Source organism: Triplophysa rosa, linkage group LG4 (genome assembly GCF_024868665.1).
Source record: "Triplophysa rosa linkage group LG4, Trosa_1v2, whole genome shotgun sequence".
Classification (NCBI taxonomy): Eukaryota; Metazoa; Chordata; class Actinopteri; order Cypriniformes; family Nemacheilidae; genus Triplophysa; species Triplophysa rosa.
Window position 1 is genome coordinate 19,039,836 of NC_079893.1, and position 17,535 is coordinate 19,057,370.

Genomic DNA, 17,535 nt, shown 5'->3' on the forward strand with positions numbered 1-17,535 from the left:
ACTCATTTGTCACAATTTCACTAAATTAAACATATTAATATACTACATTAACTGACAAATTACTACATTAACTTCTCTAAATACACTTTAAATAACCTGGACATTTCCCTCTGAACTGCCGTCTGCTGCTGAGAAGTCGATGGCTGCAATGGCTGCAAAGTTGGCAGATTTTGCTGTGCAGTGGCCTGCTGCTGCTGCTGCCCTGTCTGTTGCTGACTGTCTGAGCGCATCTGGTCACTTATTAAAGTGATCAGATGACGTGTTGCTTCATCAATGGACTGGAATAGTATACAACATTTTAAACCATAACATTTGACATGATCTTCTGGATCAGTCTGTTACAACTGTATTTGGACATTTACATATGTAACCATGTTTTTGGAAATTTAACATGGTTGGAGTAACATGTTAATATCAAAGTGCATAAATTTTATCATTTGTTACACGACATGCATAAGGACCACATGAACTTGGTGGATGTTGGCCTGTTTTGTCTGAATAACGGGGTAGTGTAGTTAAACTGCCTAAGATTTGGCCTACAAAGCATCCAAACGCCCTCTTCCCCTTCATTTCTAATATGCATTTGATTAGTAATGTTGCATCAAATATATTGAAATTGTTACCTGAGAACGTGGTGGATCCATCTTGCATCGTTGAATACCCCGAGTCACTTTCAACCAATAAGATGGCATGTAAGAGGTCGCGTTTTCATTGGCCCGCCGTGAAGCCTGTCCCTGATTGGTTGACTACTTTTGACAGCCTATAATGCCTGGCACACGCCAGGAGGACGTCTCGAGAGCAAGAGTACCAAAGGATTCGTGGACGCACGGCACGCATTTTGAGTGCGCACACGCTCACTGAGCGAGAGGAGAGAACATTCAAAAGAGAGCAGCGTATAATTGAAAGCGCGCGTCCAGTTTTGTGCGCGAGCAAAGGAAATCGGCGTGCGAGCGGAGAGATTCGCGCGCTCGTATGACAAGAATGCGCTCTCGCCTTGTAATAATGCGCTCACGACATTTGTCATTAAAATAACGCCATATTCATACCCGTCTCCCATCCGGACCGTCGCCGGTTCGAGGCCCGTGCAGAGCGGGGCGAGTAGGACCGGTTACACATGGCATTAAATTACCTCTCTTTGTGATGCCTTTGCAGGTGTCTTACGAAATTGGATGTTGTCCCACATGTTTCGGGGAAAGTTTTGTTGCAAAAAGTTTCCTTTTAAGCGCACTGTCGATACATTTATTATGGTTTGTAAAACCAATCTGTATTATGCCGCTGCTCGCTGACATCGTGCCTGATGAATGATTGATGCTGGTTCGCGTCGCGGACGAATCATTCATTCGAACCGGTTCTTTCTTTTTAGTGAACCGGTCGAACCAGTTCAGCTGAATCGTTCCCGTTTAGCGTCTCCCGTAAACACTTAATATTATCCACAAATTAATTCAGTTATTCACTTTTTGGCGTGCATGACAGTCCTGCGGACTTGAACCAATATACCGGAGTTATTTAATTACAACAACAGCACACACTGAACTGAACTGAACTGCTGTGTGAAAAGAGAACTTATGAGCACGCGCAGCTCTCGTTCTAGAGTCGAGAGTCGGCAACAGTTTTCGGATCACAAGAACATTGCTCTATCAATGTTTTGTTTTGAAGGAGAAAATAAAACATATATCGCTGGACTCGGACGAGACCGACTAGAACATTTGCGAGACCAATGACCAAGTCCGAGTTCAAATACCAACGAGTCCAAGACAAGTCCGAGACCATAAAAAAACGTCTGGAGTCCGGACTCGAGTACTACAGCACTACCAATGAGAGAAAAAAATGACATTTTTCTCATAATTGCGAGCTTGAGAACAAAATTCAGAATTGTTATAAAGTTATAAAGTCAGAATTGCATGAAATAAACTCACTAGAAAAATGTCCAAATTTTGAGATCTCGCAATTGTGAGTTTTTCATGCATGTATAACCACATGTTTCCCAGAAGACAAAATAAGTACAATTTAGCCTCCAATTAAAAAAAGTTTACACACCCCAGGTTTCTATTTATGCGACGTCGCAGCTGACAGCTCCGCCCACACAACGATATCATTCTGCACCTCATGAATATTAATCGCCAAACATGGATGAAGACAGGCTATATAAGTTTGATTACATGTGTTTAAATTATGAAATTATAGCATAGCGTCCGTTGAGGCGTCACTGCAGTCATGAGAACAGGACGCATCTCTCTATGTGCCCTCTTCAGCTGCAGCGTGAGAGGGTGCGTGGACAGAGAAAAACTGTTCCGATTGGCTTGTTTTGTGATTGATTGTCGCGTCTCGCCCCTTTTTCGCGTTCGGTATGGACAAACAAATTGCCTATCGCGGGAATCTCATCGCATCGTGTTTGGTTAGGATGCGGTGCAACGAGCGATGCAGGCTCCGCCTTCACGCAATGACGCTGTATCGGGGAGGGGGCGTGGCCAGCTCAAAAATTATTTTCAAGTCCACTTCGAATTGTTCAACAATCTGCAAGCGCTGTATGTAAATGAAAATGCAATCCCAAATGTTCAACGTGTGAATGTTAATGCATTTAGGGAAAATAACATTTGAATGATCATTTTGCTATAATTAGATTATTGAATTTCATTTTCATTATATTTAAATACAATTACATAAATGCATTGCCATTTTGTATTTTAAAATGGCTACCAATATGCTTCCATAGAATATTCCGCAGTTTGGCAATGTTTAGATGGAAGGCTGTTTTAGTGATGTGGTTTTCAAAAGACAAGTTGCTGCCCAAGATAACTCTAATGTCTTAAACATCCTTCTATTTGCAAGTTGTAATATTCTGCTTACAGGTATTTGGTATGATAAGCAATAGCTAGGTCTTATCTGAATTTAGCAAATTACTAGTCATCCAATGTTTTATGTCCTGAACGCACTCTTCCAGTTGTGTTCATAAATGTCGTGTTTAACAGAACAAAGAAATTTATACAGGTTTGAAACATGTAAATGACAAAATTTCATTCTTGGGTGAACCACCCCTATAACCTTAAGTATTCAGAGTTCTTAGACTGTGGCTTTGTGCAAAGAACAGGACAAAAAGTAGATATTTACTAAACCTTCAGAACACTGCCATGAACAGACCATCTGCAAAGATTCAATTAAAAAAAGTCTTTGAAATCATTCATGGCTACCTCTGAACTCACAATGGATAGGTTGGTGGATGGACATCAAAGCCAGTAAACCATGGACTTTATAGGCCTAGGCATGAACTTAACCTAGCAAACAAGTATCATCACATTCATAACACTACCATGACAGCCATAGTCATGACAAAGAGCCCAAAACTCATTTTCCACCTTCCACAAACCAAGTGGTTCATTATAAATGCATTTTAGATGAAAGACTGCCCCCGATGGATAAAAATAGCATTTTATTTGCACACCTGAAGGCAATTAACAACAGGACAAAAATAATTTACATACAGTATTCAAACATAAAAAAAAAAAAACTTAAAACAAGCACACTTAAGTTAAGTCCTAAGCATCTTGCTCACACGTACTCCAATCGTTCCCTTCCATTTTGAGATGCTGGTTTATATCGACCCCGACCTGAGCCTTTTCCACTGGCGCAGGAGCTGCAGAGAAGTCCGCCACCAATCAACATGAGAACCGCCGCCCCCCAGCAAATGAAGATGGCTGCTCCCAACTCCCTCTTCTGAGCCTGAGCTACAAGTGGATTGTAAAAATCTCCAATGATCCTATGGGCAGTCCAACTAGACGGCACCAAACCCAAGACACCTGCAGCAATGAAGAAAACTCCTCCTGCTGTGGCAACCCGAGACTTTGCAAAACTGTCTTCCAAGCAGTTAGTACATTTACCACCTGCAAAACTGGCAAATATGGCTACTAAACCAACTAGGGCAGCAATGATAAGGATAGCTCGAGAGGCCTGTAGGTCTTGGGAAAGAGCCAGCATGGAGTCATACACTTTACACTGCATTTGGCCAGTGCTCTGCACCACACAGCTCATCCACAGTCCCTCCCACATAATCTGCGCAGTCACTATGTTGTTTCCAATAAAAGCGGTTACACGCCATAGCGGGAGTGCACAGGCTATTATGATGCCCAACCAGCCAAGAGAGCCCAGTGTGGTCCCAAGAAACTGCATCCCTTTAGACATGACTACAAAGAAAAGGGAATCCAGTAAACCACAGGGAAAGTTGGCGCTTTAAAGAAAAGTGCTGACAATATAGTAATTTAATACTTTAAACATTACATCAGTTTTACATTACACTGGTTCTAAGGTAAAAGCATAGAAGTGGAAAAAAATACAAATCTAGTAAGTAAAGAAATCTCTCCACATTTCTAAAACGCCACTTACCTGACTACCGACACTGTACACAAACTCGCTGTAAATTGTATCCACACCAATCAAATCATTGGAGTTTAAATAACTTTTAGGCCAATCCTTACTGTGCTTTTAATGGATTTTCAACAAGACATACAGTGTGCTTCACGTTGCAATTGGCTAACTCGAAGGTACTTCTCTTCGTCATACTGGTAATGAGTCTCCATCATTGATTGGCTGATTGACACCTAATTTGCCAAAGAGAACGGTTGTAGTAACGCTGGGTAATGATTACGATTAAATTACGTAGTGTTATTATCTACAGGGTTTCCCGGTTATTCTATGACTTTATAACTTACTAAATAAAACAGAATAATAAAAAGAACAATAAAACGATCATTTTAAACAAATTAATTAAAGTATCAAATACGAATGTGTGTTTCACATCTGGGAGCAAAACTCTAGACAACTAAAACTTGTAAATTATAAAGGAGACAATGAAAGTTAATTTTGACAAGTTATTTGTTTTGGGGTTGTCCATTGCAGAAAACAACGTCCCCGTAGGACCAATCAAAAGCTTAGGGTGAGGGAACATCGGGACAAGTGTTTGATCGAAGGGACCAGTATCCAATCACAAGAGAGATGACCTATTCTCAGCGTATGATTGACAGCCAAACCCGCCAATAACATTTTGGATAGGCTGTCCTTAGTTTTATCGTAACATTTCGGTCTCTGTTGTACGCGCTGGGTTAGACAAGCAGTATGGCGGAAGAAGAGAGTGAATTGGAGTTAGACACGTTTAAGAAAGGATTGGACAGTTTGTTAAAGAGTAGTGCAACGGATGAACGCGGACTCCAGAGCAAGACCTATTGTGAACGATTTTGCGAGGTAAGGCGACTGGTCGGACTAAAGCGATTGTGAGATGTAACAGCAAACAAACTGAGGTATGCTAGTCAGTGTTAGCAGCAGATTCCCCTCCCCCAGTATACAACCACAGTCAGCTAAACATCACGTTCCCTTTAATCACAGTGACTACGAGTCTTTTCCAAACGCTGTGAGATAAGATTTCAAAAGAGCGAAACTGTATTCTCAAGATTTTAAATGGCCATTGTTACTTTCTTTGAATTAGCTCCATTAGCCTGCTAATCGGCTAACGGTTAGCGTTCCCTAGAAACATTCCAAAACAAGGAATCTGCGACGGATTGAATATGTAACTTTAGAAATGCTGCTGATTAAAAAGGACAACAGTTAAATTCATGTCAGATAGGTTATTGCACAGATGCACTGTGTTAAATGTTGTGTTAAATAACTCTGTGCATTGGACTGCTGTCAGTGTTAGCAGTGCTGGATTTCATATGAACCAGTGTTCTCAAAGAATTTTAATATCTAACAAAAGTCTAAACGGACACTATGAAGTTGTTCATTTTTGTTCATTAAACGTTTACTGAATCGATGAATCTATTCAGACGTGAAAAAATAACTTTTGGACCGTTTCGCGAAAGTTAGTAAGCTGTTATGTTGTCCAATTTAAGAAGTCATTTTCGTTTCCTCATTAAATGACAGTCATCAACTATGATCAGGGTGTTGTTGAATCTTTTAGCAGACTTGTCTCTTTTAAGCCAGACAGTAGTATTAGTATATAACTATAGTCTTTCTCTTTGTCCATAATTCAACCTTTCTTTATTTTTTTAGCTGGTTGTGGAGCAGACAGGACGATGGCAGGTGCCTCTTCCCCAGCTCCAGGTGTTGCGGAGTGCCCTGTGTTCTTTTGTACAGGGTGTGGAATCTTTCCCCCCAGAATGTGAGCATGTGCAATACACGCTGAGTAGCCTGGCCCTGTAAGTATGCACTAAGTAGCCTTGGAGTCTTAAAGTCACTGCAAGCGTTTTCTGAGACATGCATTTGTGCTGCTACCTGAGATAGTTAGTTTTATTTGCTGTCCAGAGCACTTTCTGCCTTTTACATGTTTAGGTTTGAAGACATCCGGTTAGCTGGCATTTATATGGGGGACAGGATTTTGGAAAGAAGGCATGGGGCTGGAGTGGAAACATTTTAGTTAAATGTTCTACCCTTTGACCTCAAAGTATTACTGTCATATGTCACACCAAATGTAAATGAAACAAAACATAAGAAGCTTGAATGCAAGAATTTTATGTAAAGTAACTTAATAATTTCTATATTAGTCACCTCTAAAATAGGAATTACAATAGATTGTAATGATATTAAAATCCAGGTTGATTTGCCTAAAGGTGGATATATGACATCAAATGTATTTTTTTTGTAAAAGTAGTCTAAACGGTCGGACACACTGTAAGTCTAGGCTAGCTGAAATCACGTACAGCACCATTACAACCTGTTGCAATAGGGCAATTCTGTGAAAACCTTACCATATTTTTTTTAATATAGTGATAGCACGGATATTAACATTTGGTGGTTCAGATACCCATGGGATGTCTCTCAAGGTTTTAAAGCATTTTATTTATTTTTAGGGAATGGTTTTTCAAAGTCAGCTTGTCACATCCATAATGGTACATATTCCTCATAAATGGGCACATGAAAATGAAATCAACTAACTATTTTATGTTCTATGAAGAGGCATCCCCTCACCATTTGTTGGGTATAATTGCTTCAGGTTTTTACATTTTACGTCACAGAAATCCTACAAAGTTTGTTGTCTTCCAGAAACCATGTCCATTATGTCACATCGATAACGCATGTTTATGTTCCTTTTTTTAATAAAAATACTTGTGCATAGATGTGCACTTGTGCGTTCTCTGAGCGTTTATATGTCACATCCATAATAAAAAAATGTCACAACCATGACACTGGAATTGCCCAATAATGAAATGTAGAAAATATAGTCACCTTCTTTTTTTTAAATTTGCAGGAGTGTCTTTGAACTGCTGTTGTTTTTTGGAAAGGAAGAATTTGTGGAGCATCCGTTAAAAGACATTCTAGACTCATTTCAGGTAACCGTTTCTTAAAACCTAATATTCTTTGGGTTACACATTTTTTTCAATACATGATGTTACTTTTTTTTTTTCTTCACTGAACTAGGACTGCTACGCATGCCTGGTAAGGCACCATAATGTTTACCTGCTGCAGGTTAGGCATATTATTAAAGATGGAGGTCCTTGGGCAAACCCCGTACTTCAGGCTATTCTCAAGAATTCAGAACTACCACAAAAGGATGGTCAGTCTACTAGGATTTTGTTCAGAATCAACTTATTTTGATCAAAGAGTATTGTAGTCCCTTATCGTATACCTTAAATAGTTAATTATAAGTTGTGTTCTTTGCAGTGTGTGCATAGTTAAAAGTTAAATATATATTCATGCTCTACCAGGGGTGTCCAATGTCGGTCCTGGAGGGCCACTGTCCTGCAGAGTTTAGCTCCAACTTGGCTCAACACACCTGTTTGGAAGTTTCTAGTCTGCTTTGTGAGACCTTGATTAGCTGTTCAGGTGTGTTTGATTAGGGTTGAAGCTAAACTTTGCAGGACACCGGCCCTCCAGGACTGACTTTGGACACCCCTGCGTCTAGTCTGATTTGCCTTTCTGCTGTTTTTATTCACAGCGGACCGATATCTGAGCTCAGAAGTGTCTATTTTCTTTGAGCTACGTGTACGTTACCTAGTAGCGTGTGAGAGACTTCCAGAGGCCATTGCACTGGCGAAGAGATGCAGCCATCACTCTGTAGTAGGGAGGCATCTCTACTTCATGCAAGCCTACCTCACCTGCCTTTGGAGAGCTTCTTTCCATGAATGCTTCTACAAGGAGGTCAGTCAAAGATGAATTGTTTTTGTAACTGGAAATGTCTCACGAAAGCTGTTTACACACAGCCCAATGTATTTTTTTACTTATTAAAAGGTACCTGTCATATGAATTTATATGAACATGAATGTGTGTCGACAGTGTGTACACAACCACCTTATAATGATAAGCTTTCCTGTGGCTCAGTGGTAAGAGCATGGCACTAGCAATGCCAAGGTCATGGGTTCGATTCCAGGGGATTGCACATAGTCAGAAACAAATGTATAATACAATGCAATGTAAGTGGCTTTGGATAAAAGCATCTGCCAAATGCATAAATGTAAGCGTAAATAAACATTCTCATTTTCAGAGCAATGTGACGTGATACATTAGCATAATTTAAGAACCATTTGGTATTTAAAGACACCAAAACAGTGTATAAATATCAAAGCTTTTTTTCTTTTGTCTAAAGATGGCAAATATTGATGGGAAAGATGCAGTAGAGATGCTCTGCATGATGGAGAATGAGGAGAAGGATGACATGGTTTTGACACTGAGTAAAGGCTTCCTTTCTCAGCAGCTTCAGAATGGAGACATGTACTACCTTTGGTAGGTGCCACATTTATTGCTACTAACAATGAGAAGGTTTGCAACAACAAACCTGATCTAAGGAATTTTTGCAGATGGAGAGTTATTGTCAATGTATGTTTTTTCATCAAGGGATTTGGTCTTCATATGGAGCAAACTGTACCTGCGAGTAAACCGCTTCAAGCAGGGCTTTCTGGAAGAATGCAAACAAATGATTCTGTCAGTCACCAACATAAAAGCAGTTTTTCCATTTATGAAGGTGATTTTGGAAGAGGTAAGATTATACACTTTTTATCACCTGTGGATGTAATGAATTTATATATTGTCTCTGAAGTAATCAGATTACAGTGAGTTCACTCTGTGCTATTCAGTTGTCTATACTTGAAATCTAACTTTGAAATGAAGGAAAATTTGCGTCTATGCTTTGTTAGTGGGTAGCCGGGTGTGAATCTCATTGACATAATTTCAGTCTTTCAGAAATCTTTAAAATTTAAATGGCAGTCAGAAGTGCCCTAGAACAGTTTGCTTTCCTAAATTCTTTAAAATATCTCATTTTGTATATATATATATATGTATATATATATATATATATATTAAGGGTGTGCAAAGCAGCCGGTATTTTTATCTGTATTTGTATTTGTTGAGGGGGGGAAAGTATTTGTATTTGTATTCGAGTAAAATTCAAAATAGGCGTAAAAATCCAATTTTTTTGCGTTACACTTCTAATTTACGTTATAGTGTACGTAAACAGTAGTGATGGGAGGTTCGGATCATTTTACTGACTGGGATCTTTGAGTCTCGTTCAGCAAAATGAACGAATCTTTTTTCGAGTCATATCGTTCATTTCGTTCATTTTAGCAAAATATAATTAAAATGTTACATGTTACTTTCCTAACACATCTACTACTTATGCAAACGTTGATCACATTACAAACAATACAAAACTATAATGCTATAAGAAACAGAAAAGATTAATTCATTGTTTACCTGGGTCTTTAGTCTATGATTAGCTCACCACACCTCTTATCTGACAAGTCCTCGGGTTTGACTCCTTCGTTCATCACGTGACAGCGTCGTAAGCTAAACCAATGCAGTCAGAGCCGGAAAGAGAATTGATTAGTTCACCTCTCGAGTCTTCGGGTTTGAATCGTTCGTTCTTCTTGAATTCCAGTACAGGACCCATAGAATGTTGCGCAATGCGCATGCGCGACTGAACGAATCACTCCCTAAGACGACTCGTTCTTCCCGAGTCACATTAAAGATTCGTTCAAAATGAACGAATCGTTCAAGAACGACCCATCACTAGTAAACAGAGCGAACATGAGAGCACCCGACTGCAGACGTCAATAATGCAGCGTAATGGAATAATCTCCCGATCAAACTCCGCTTCCCGAAAGTTATAAACTGCCTCCGGAACCCAGTTAAGGTACAAAAATCTATTCAACAAAAATAGTGATGCACGCAGTGAAGTCTTTTTTCGCTCAGCCGAGCCTTCTCTGTTGCTGTGTGGAGCAGCCTGTGTCAGTCACCTCTTTTACCCCCCACCCCCCCGACTCCTGAATGTCACTCACTCACTCACTCACTCATGCGGCATGCACTGCGGTCTCATGAGAAAACGCAGTTTTTTGATATAAAGTTTTTCTTGTTCCCGAATACAAATATTTTTTTAAGTATTTGTTCGAAATAAGTATTTGTAAAAAACACGCTATTTGTGCCTTTCACCGTATTCGGGTTCGGCTCCACCCCTAATATATATATATATATAATTTTTATTTTTTTTCTACTATGGTAGTGAATTATGTCCTAGAACTGGAAATTGCTAACATTGATGTTAGACAGAATTTAAATTTTGGGGTGAACTATCCCTTTCAATTGCGTCATGCATTCCAGCCACAAATTCTAGTTTGCTATCTGTTTCTTTTACTCTCTTTAGTGACAGTTGATGTAAGGTAAGTGATAACGGCTAAATAAAGCTGATTCCGATCAAAACTGGTCTTTGCGATTGGGATGGTACACTCTTAGTGTATAGACTAATTTTTTTAAATATTCATGCAATTTTTTTCTTCTATTGTAAATTAGCTTTATAAAATTGGTTGTTTAATTGTGATAAAATCTGATTTTATGCTTTCAGCTGGGAAAAGATGGCCTGGGGTTTTGTGTGGAGCTTTGTGCACGAGCCTTGCAGTCTGACCTAAAAAATGATCCAGTCACCAAGTCCATCCTGTACAAGACCATTGCACACCTTCTCCCTAATGACCTTGAGTTCTGTAGGGCTTGTGCACTGCTGGTGTTCTTCCTGGAGCGAACCGTTGAGTCGTACAGGACTGTATTCCTCCTATACGCACACCCCGATCAAGAGTACCATGCAGACACCAGTCCTTTGGTGAACAATGTGCGCTATGAAGTTCTCCAGATCCTTAAGAAAGGACTGTTATTTGATCCTGAGTTCTGGAGCCTTTTGAACATTGAAACACACTGTCTGAGGCTAATGAGCGATAAGGTTGCTAAAGCCGCCTTGTGCGATATCATGCAAAAGGACAAATGGGCGCAAAGCTTCTGTATGAAAGGCTTTTGTCACTGTCACACTGATGACACAGCAAGGACTGTCGCTCATGTAGATAAGCCTACTAACAGAAATGACCAAGAAGTGGAGTTGGTTGAAACACTGGTTACTCCTGCCTCAGGTGAAACATCCTCTAAGCCTCCAGGCAAGAAGCGTGGCAGGAAACCAGGGTCAAAACTTGTGAAATATCCAGATCCCTGTCCAGTCCGTCAGTCATTAAGGCAAATCGACGTGGCAAAAAATCATGCCAGGCAGCTTAATAGCAGGTTTCAGAGATTCCTGGCCCGACAGGCAGAGGGCACAACTCGCAGGGGTAGGAAACCACAGTGGCTTTTAGAGGAGTTGGCTGCTCAGGCAGAAAACAGTGTGCCTCAACAAGGCAAGAAACGAGGAAGGAAACCAAAGCAGTCAGATGTTTTAAAGGAGATTTTAGTTGATGCACCAGTCAATGAAATCCCATTGAAATTTTCTTACCCTGATAATGAAGTTGAACTCTCTTCTGAGACTGAAGCCTCACTGTTTTCCACAGAGACCCCTCAAGTGACTGAAAGCAGCACTGTCAAAACCAAAACTGCACATCAAGAGGTCTCAAAATGGCCACCTAACAGTAGTAGTTCTCTTCTCAAGTTGCTATCAGTAGAAACTTCGGCATGTAAAAAGAAAGACTACAGAGTCGGGGAGGAAGTTGTTTTCACGGAGCAAGGCCTTTCTATCATTCAAAAATTCCATACATATTCAAGAGTGACTGATTTAGAAGAAATAACCATTGGAATATTATCCAGAAATCAAGAGGTTAAGCCAGATGCTAATGAATTCAAGAAAGAAAGACTGGTGCAATCCACTGAAGGTACCACACAGACTGATGCTACACAAATCCCAGCTATAAATTTAGAGACCTCCACACCTGTCGAAGCTGCTTCTGGGCCAACAGAAGAATTAATTGTAGAACCAAAAGCTAATCTTGCTGTATTATGTCCCCAAACTGTGAACACCAAATGCCCAGAAAACACTGTCAGTCCTCCAGAAAATGTTAATGTTGATCTTCCACCAGAAGCGACGAGTTTCACCGCAGCCGATATCATTCCTGTACCTGGTTGCATGCCAGCGAACACGACAACGGAGAACATGAGAACTGAGGATGCTCCTGCAGTTCTCACTGAAGTGACAAGTGTCCCTGATGATGCAGTGGCTGTTTTGAGTAAATCTGAGGTTCCTGTGTCCTCTGAAATTGTACACAAAGATACCACAATGTCTGAGTTGCCAGCAGGGCCACAATCACCTGCTGAGGTGTTGCAGGATACGCATACAGATGTTAATAATTGTCTCCCTGACCTCATCTCAACAAGTGTTGGCAGTGAGCGGCTTTCGACAAAATGCAGCCTTTGTAATAAAGAAACCAAATACCAGTACATTCTGCGGCATGCAATGTGGCATTACCGCACTGACAGAAAGTGTATGTTCTGTCATAAACGCTACACTCATGGGCGTAGCCCATCAGTCCATTTTAAACTGCACATTCAGGAGCTGAAAAAATCCAATGGACGGTTCAAAGAAAATATTTGCAAGAGTGTTACTGAACTACCTGAGACGGCCAAACAAAAACTGCTTAAACGTATGAATCGGTCAGTGCAGAATAAGTTTAGAAACATTAAAATGAGGTTAAACAGTAGTTTAAATGTTGCAGATTTGCACAAGGAAAAGCATGGTTCAGAGTCTCAAGTAAGACTGCGGACAAGGTTAGCTAAGAATTCAGAACCCACAAATACATTGGAAGAAGAAGAAGAGGAGAAGGTTTGCAGGAAGAAACGACGATTGAGGAGAGTTTTGGCACGGAAATCTCAATCCACAGATGAGAACAAGAAGTTCAGGATGAGACTTGCAAGGAAGAGAGCAAAGACTATGCAGGTTCCAGAGGAAGAGGATTCCAATACCACAGGCAACTCTGCTAATAGATTAAATGGAATGATCAGGAAAAGGAAAGTTAGAAAGGTGAAAAAAGAGGAAGATGCCTCCGATGAAAAGACATTGTTAACAGAAGACAGCAGTCAGCAGAAAATTGAGTTTATTGAACATGCAGATAAGAATGCGCCGGCTGATGTTGTCAAGACTGAATCTGAGAATGTAGAGTTAACTAACCTTGATGGCAAAGACATAATCGAGTCAGAAATGAGAGGAAATGATTCAACGATGCTGAACTCTGCAAAGAGGCTTCCACAAGGTGACCATAAAAAGGATGTAGTAGCTGTAAAGAAGAGAAAGATAATTCCAAAGGTTGTTTCTGAGAAACAAGAACACAAGGAGAATGCTTCAGCAGCTAAGGAGATCAATACGATAGGGCAGAAAAAAGGGACTCCGACTAAGCCTAAACAACGCTCCACATTATTCCAAGGAAAGAGAACGGGAGCATCTACAGAGGTGAGATGCCCTGTGGAGATTTGTACCTTTAGTGCAAAGTCAATCCTCGTCCTCTCCCATGTGCTTTCGCACCACCACGGCGACAAGAAAGCGCTTGTATTCTTTTTTAATTTCGGAAAGGAAAAATGTCTTTTCTGCAGCAGAAAGGTATGTAATGCCCAGCATTTTTTTGACCATGTGATGTGCCACAGAGGTGAGCTGAAGCACCCATGCTACCATCATGGCTGCAAGGAAAGGTTCCAAACACGCGTTGAGCTCAGCGATCACATGTTAGGCCATCATCCATTGAGAGCAATCTGCTGCTTCCCTGGTTGTCCTATGCAAGTTGATAGTATTCTGCACCTGTATAAACATGAAAGAACACATTATAGACTCGATGCAAATTTGGAACAAAATTTACTCCCTATTAAAGTAGAACTAACTCAAGATGGTACGGAGCGCAACATGGAGCCAGCGACAGATTCTTTAAAAAGTCAATTAGTTCATGACACTGTAAAGCACAAGGGTCCGGCAAATCAAGATGATGAGGTTAAACATTTGGTCTTAAATAAGGGTGCAGTAAATTACAGTAGCAAGAACAGTAGCCTTATTAATGGACATAGCGAGAGTGACAAAGAAGTTCCAGACAAACCTTCCAATACAGCCACTAAGAAGCAGGAACCACCAGTGTCAGGAAAACCTGCCACTAAACAATTCATTCGGCCTCCTCCATCAGCGTATCTGGATGAGTCTTACCTTAGCATGCCAAAGCGCTGGAAGGAACACCAGGTGGGCTCAAAGTTATTGGGTACTGTGTCAAGCGGAGTCACAAACACTAACAGGCAGCGTTGCTCTCGATGTTTTGAGTCTTTCAGCAGTGAGGAGGAGCTCCAAACACACAAGGATAAATGCACATCCCTATTTGGCTTTGATTCAGATGATGAAAGTAAGTAGTCGGTAAATTTAAGTTAGTCATTGTAGTAACAGGAAGGCCATCATTTTTATGTTTTTGTTTGTTTTCATAGGTGCCTCCTGAGAAGCAATGCGGTTTTACTGAGAAGACATTAGAAGAATCTAAAAGCTGCTGTAGGCAATCAGGAGTTCTTTCACGTTTGCTTCTGTCACATGAGACCCTGTGGCAAACTATGTGGGAAAGAAACTCATTCACTGTAGTCCAGTATGACTGATCTGCTGCTTGATTTCAGAGCGAAGTTTGAGTGCCGTTTTCTCATTGTAAAAGATCTGTTCCTGATATCCTTTAGAATCATGACATTTGGGAGTACAGGGTTTTTTATTTGGACAAAAGCAATGGTTATCTGGTTTATCAGCCAAACAGTAGCCAAACTGTAAAATATTTTAAACCGTTTGTTTTATTTTTGAAATTGTCATCAGTTGACATGGCTTTACTAACTTAATTCTGCTTGTCTTTTCAATTCCGGGTTAAGAGGTCAACAAGGGCCGTGACATTAAGTGAGACCTTGTTTTTGTTGTTTGATAAAACGGACAATATTGTGTCCAGTCTTGTGTTTCAAAGCAATGTTTTTTTATTGGCTCAGTTGTATACCAGTGCTATGTAAGCCACTTCAAGCCTGGAAAATACTGCAAGCACACTTGAAGTAAGATTTTTATTTATTATTTTTAAAGACACGATATTGAAAATTATTAATTGCATACTTTGCAAATGTCATTTATTTGCTTGCGCATAATTCAATTGACACTTGGAACAGTCTTTCAGTGAAGAACTTTTACATCATTTGAAAACACCTAATGAACTGTTGGCCTCCAACCACCCATAAATACTGGTCTCTACGCTCTCAAGAATGCAGATTCTCTATGTTCCACCCGGCCTGTTTGAATATTGACATTACATATTCCTAAATGACTTTGGACTTAAATCGTAAGGGGAGAATTAATTTGTCTCGGAACGAGGCATGTTTGAAATGGTTCTGTTGACAAACAGTCTAATTTATTACATTTTGTTTTGTATTTTATGTAAATGTATAAAGTGTTTAAATAGTATATGGTTGAATTGGGTGGTTGGGTTTATATATCGAGAACATTTTTGTGCTGATTAATAAACATTTGAACGGGAGTTAAGTTCTTTGATATGCTGTAAATTGATGTGGTTGTTAATATTACATGCAGAGAAAAAAATAGAAGCTGCAAATTCAGGGCTCTGAAGTCTTACGCATTCACCGTGAGACACGCATTTCAGCCTGTACACGCCACACCTTGTATTTTTCACGCTGAGAAGTAAGAGAGAACTCGTCCCGCTTTATACAATTAGTGGAAGAAGCAAGTGAAATGTGAAGATGAACAAAACGTGTCCGTTACAGCATCACGTTCACGTCCGATCACGGTGCATCAATGTTCCGTGTTCACAGCGCTGAGCATCACAACCAATCATGGACAGCGCATGAAAGTAATGACCAATCAGAAGTTTTAATGTGTCATCGGCGTAGAGTTTTGTTGCGGCTCGCTCGCAGAGAGCAGCAGATAAGCTCATTCAGACCCATTTACTGTATTATAACGGTTAATGAGTTTCATGCAGTCCGTTTCATCCTTTATTAGAGATTATAATTGAAGTTAATGACTGTTTTTCGCTTGCTTTCTGTTTAGGTATTCCCAGATTAAATAAATATTTCTTTTTATTGCTGCTAAGAGACAACGTGAAGATTACTAATGCAAAAACTGCAATGAAATCACTCATAAACAGTTTGTCTGCCTAACCTATATGACATGCAAAGCGATTTTAATGTATCATCATATACCAAAAGAATCAATATTTTTGTTTGTCTGTTTAAATCGTGCAGTGCCTGTTTTTTATATCCTATTTATGTGATCATATGCTCCTCTGACTCAAAGACACCAGTTCACTCAAAAATGAAAATTCTGTCATCATTTACTCACCCTCCAAACCTGTATAAATGTCTTTGTTCTGCTAAACACAAATGAATGTATTTGGAAGAATGTCAGTAACCAAACAGATCTCATCCCCCATTTACTGCCATAGTAGGGAAAATAAATACTATGGGAATCAATGGGGATGAGATCTATTTGTTTTTGTCTTTTTATCATTTATGTTTAAAGTATAACTTGCACTTTACATTACAATTAAATTACATTAATCTTACATTGTGTAATATTGGTGTAAATATGGCACATTTGACCAGCATTAAACAGAAATAAACCATGCATGCTACTGCAGTTTAAAGATGGCTTTTGTTGATAACATTTTACTGTCTATAGTTTGTCATTATTCTTATTAGTTGAAATAACTGATTAAATATAAGTATTTGAAGACAATGCATATAAAATACAATGCACATTTAATGCCTTACCTTAGCTTTGGCTACCTAAAACTAAGAAAAGTACTAGATATTTTATTATTCTAAATACTCCTGTATTAATGTTCTTTTCAGCTTCTAAAGACTACATCTTCTATAGCAGAGCTCTCTGGTTAACATTTCAGTAATGCGTTACACACACAGCTTGACATACATGCTACAATTTCTACAATCCTGCAATAACTATACAATATGTACATTGAGCACTGCTTGTTTGGGGTCAAATTTCTTTTTATTTTAAATACATCATTTAAAAAATATATAAAACTATTTATTTTATTTCGATTCATTTGTCTATCTTTTATCAGATTTACCAATTTGTAAAAAAAATATTTGCGCTGTTCAATTATAACAATAGTAAAATTGAACTGCTAGAAAACCTTCTGCTTAAACAGATCTCCCTCCAAACTTTTGATAAAACTTGAGAGTCCTTATACTTATATTTATAATATATATATAAATATTACTTTGCCGTGATGCCATGGCGTTATTTGGTCAGGATTAGTGCGCCTCCGTCCACTATAAGCGCTATCGTTTCACTTTAATCAA

The 17,535-nt window shown here is 39.5% G+C and overlaps 2 protein-coding genes across 2 annotated transcripts; one reads left to right on the top strand and one right to left on the bottom strand.

Moving 5' to 3' along the window:
• Nucleotides 1-3,416: 3,416 nt before the first annotated feature.
• cldng (claudin g) lies at nt 3,417-4,474 on the bottom strand. Its single transcript, XM_057330641.1, has 2 exons — nt 4,378-4,474; nt 3,417-4,178 (listed from the first exon to the last, which is right to left on the bottom strand). Exon 2 carries the CDS (start codon nt 4,174-4,176, stop codon nt 3,547-3,549), a length of 630 nt encoding a protein of 209 aa, XP_057186624.1. The 5' UTR covers nt 4,177-4,178; nt 4,378-4,474; the 3' UTR covers nt 3,417-3,546.
• Nucleotides 4,475-5,090: 616 nt separating this feature from the next.
• znf654 (zinc finger protein 654) lies at nt 5,091-16,841 on the top strand. Its single transcript, XM_057330614.1, has 9 exons — nt 5,091-5,232; nt 6,037-6,182; nt 7,232-7,313; nt 7,402-7,537; nt 7,919-8,121; nt 8,567-8,703; nt 8,815-8,956; nt 10,814-14,585; nt 14,665-16,841. The coding sequence occupies exons 1-9, from the start codon at nt 5,107-5,109 to the stop codon at nt 14,673-14,675; spliced, it is 4,755 nt and encodes a 1,584-aa protein (XP_057186597.1). The 5' UTR covers nt 5,091-5,106; the 3' UTR covers nt 14,676-16,841.
• The last annotated feature ends 694 nt before the right edge of the window (nt 16,842-17,535 follow it).

Coding starts and splice junctions, on each gene's coding strand:
- cldng (XM_057330641.1), bottom strand. CDS start 4,176: ATGTCTAAAGGGATGCAGTTTCTTGGGACCACACTGGGCTCTCTTGGC.
- znf654 (XM_057330614.1), top strand. CDS start 5,107: ATGGCGGAAGAAGAGAGTGAATTGGAGTTAGACACGTTTAAGAAAGGA. Junction 8,122..8,566: donor ATGAATGCTTCTACAAGGAG/GTCAGTCAAAGA, acceptor TTTTGTCTAAAG/ATGGCAAATATTGATGGGAA. Junction 8,704..8,814: donor GGAGACATGTACTACCTTTG/GTAGGTGCCACA, acceptor TTTTTCATCAAG/GGATTTGGTCTTCATATGGA.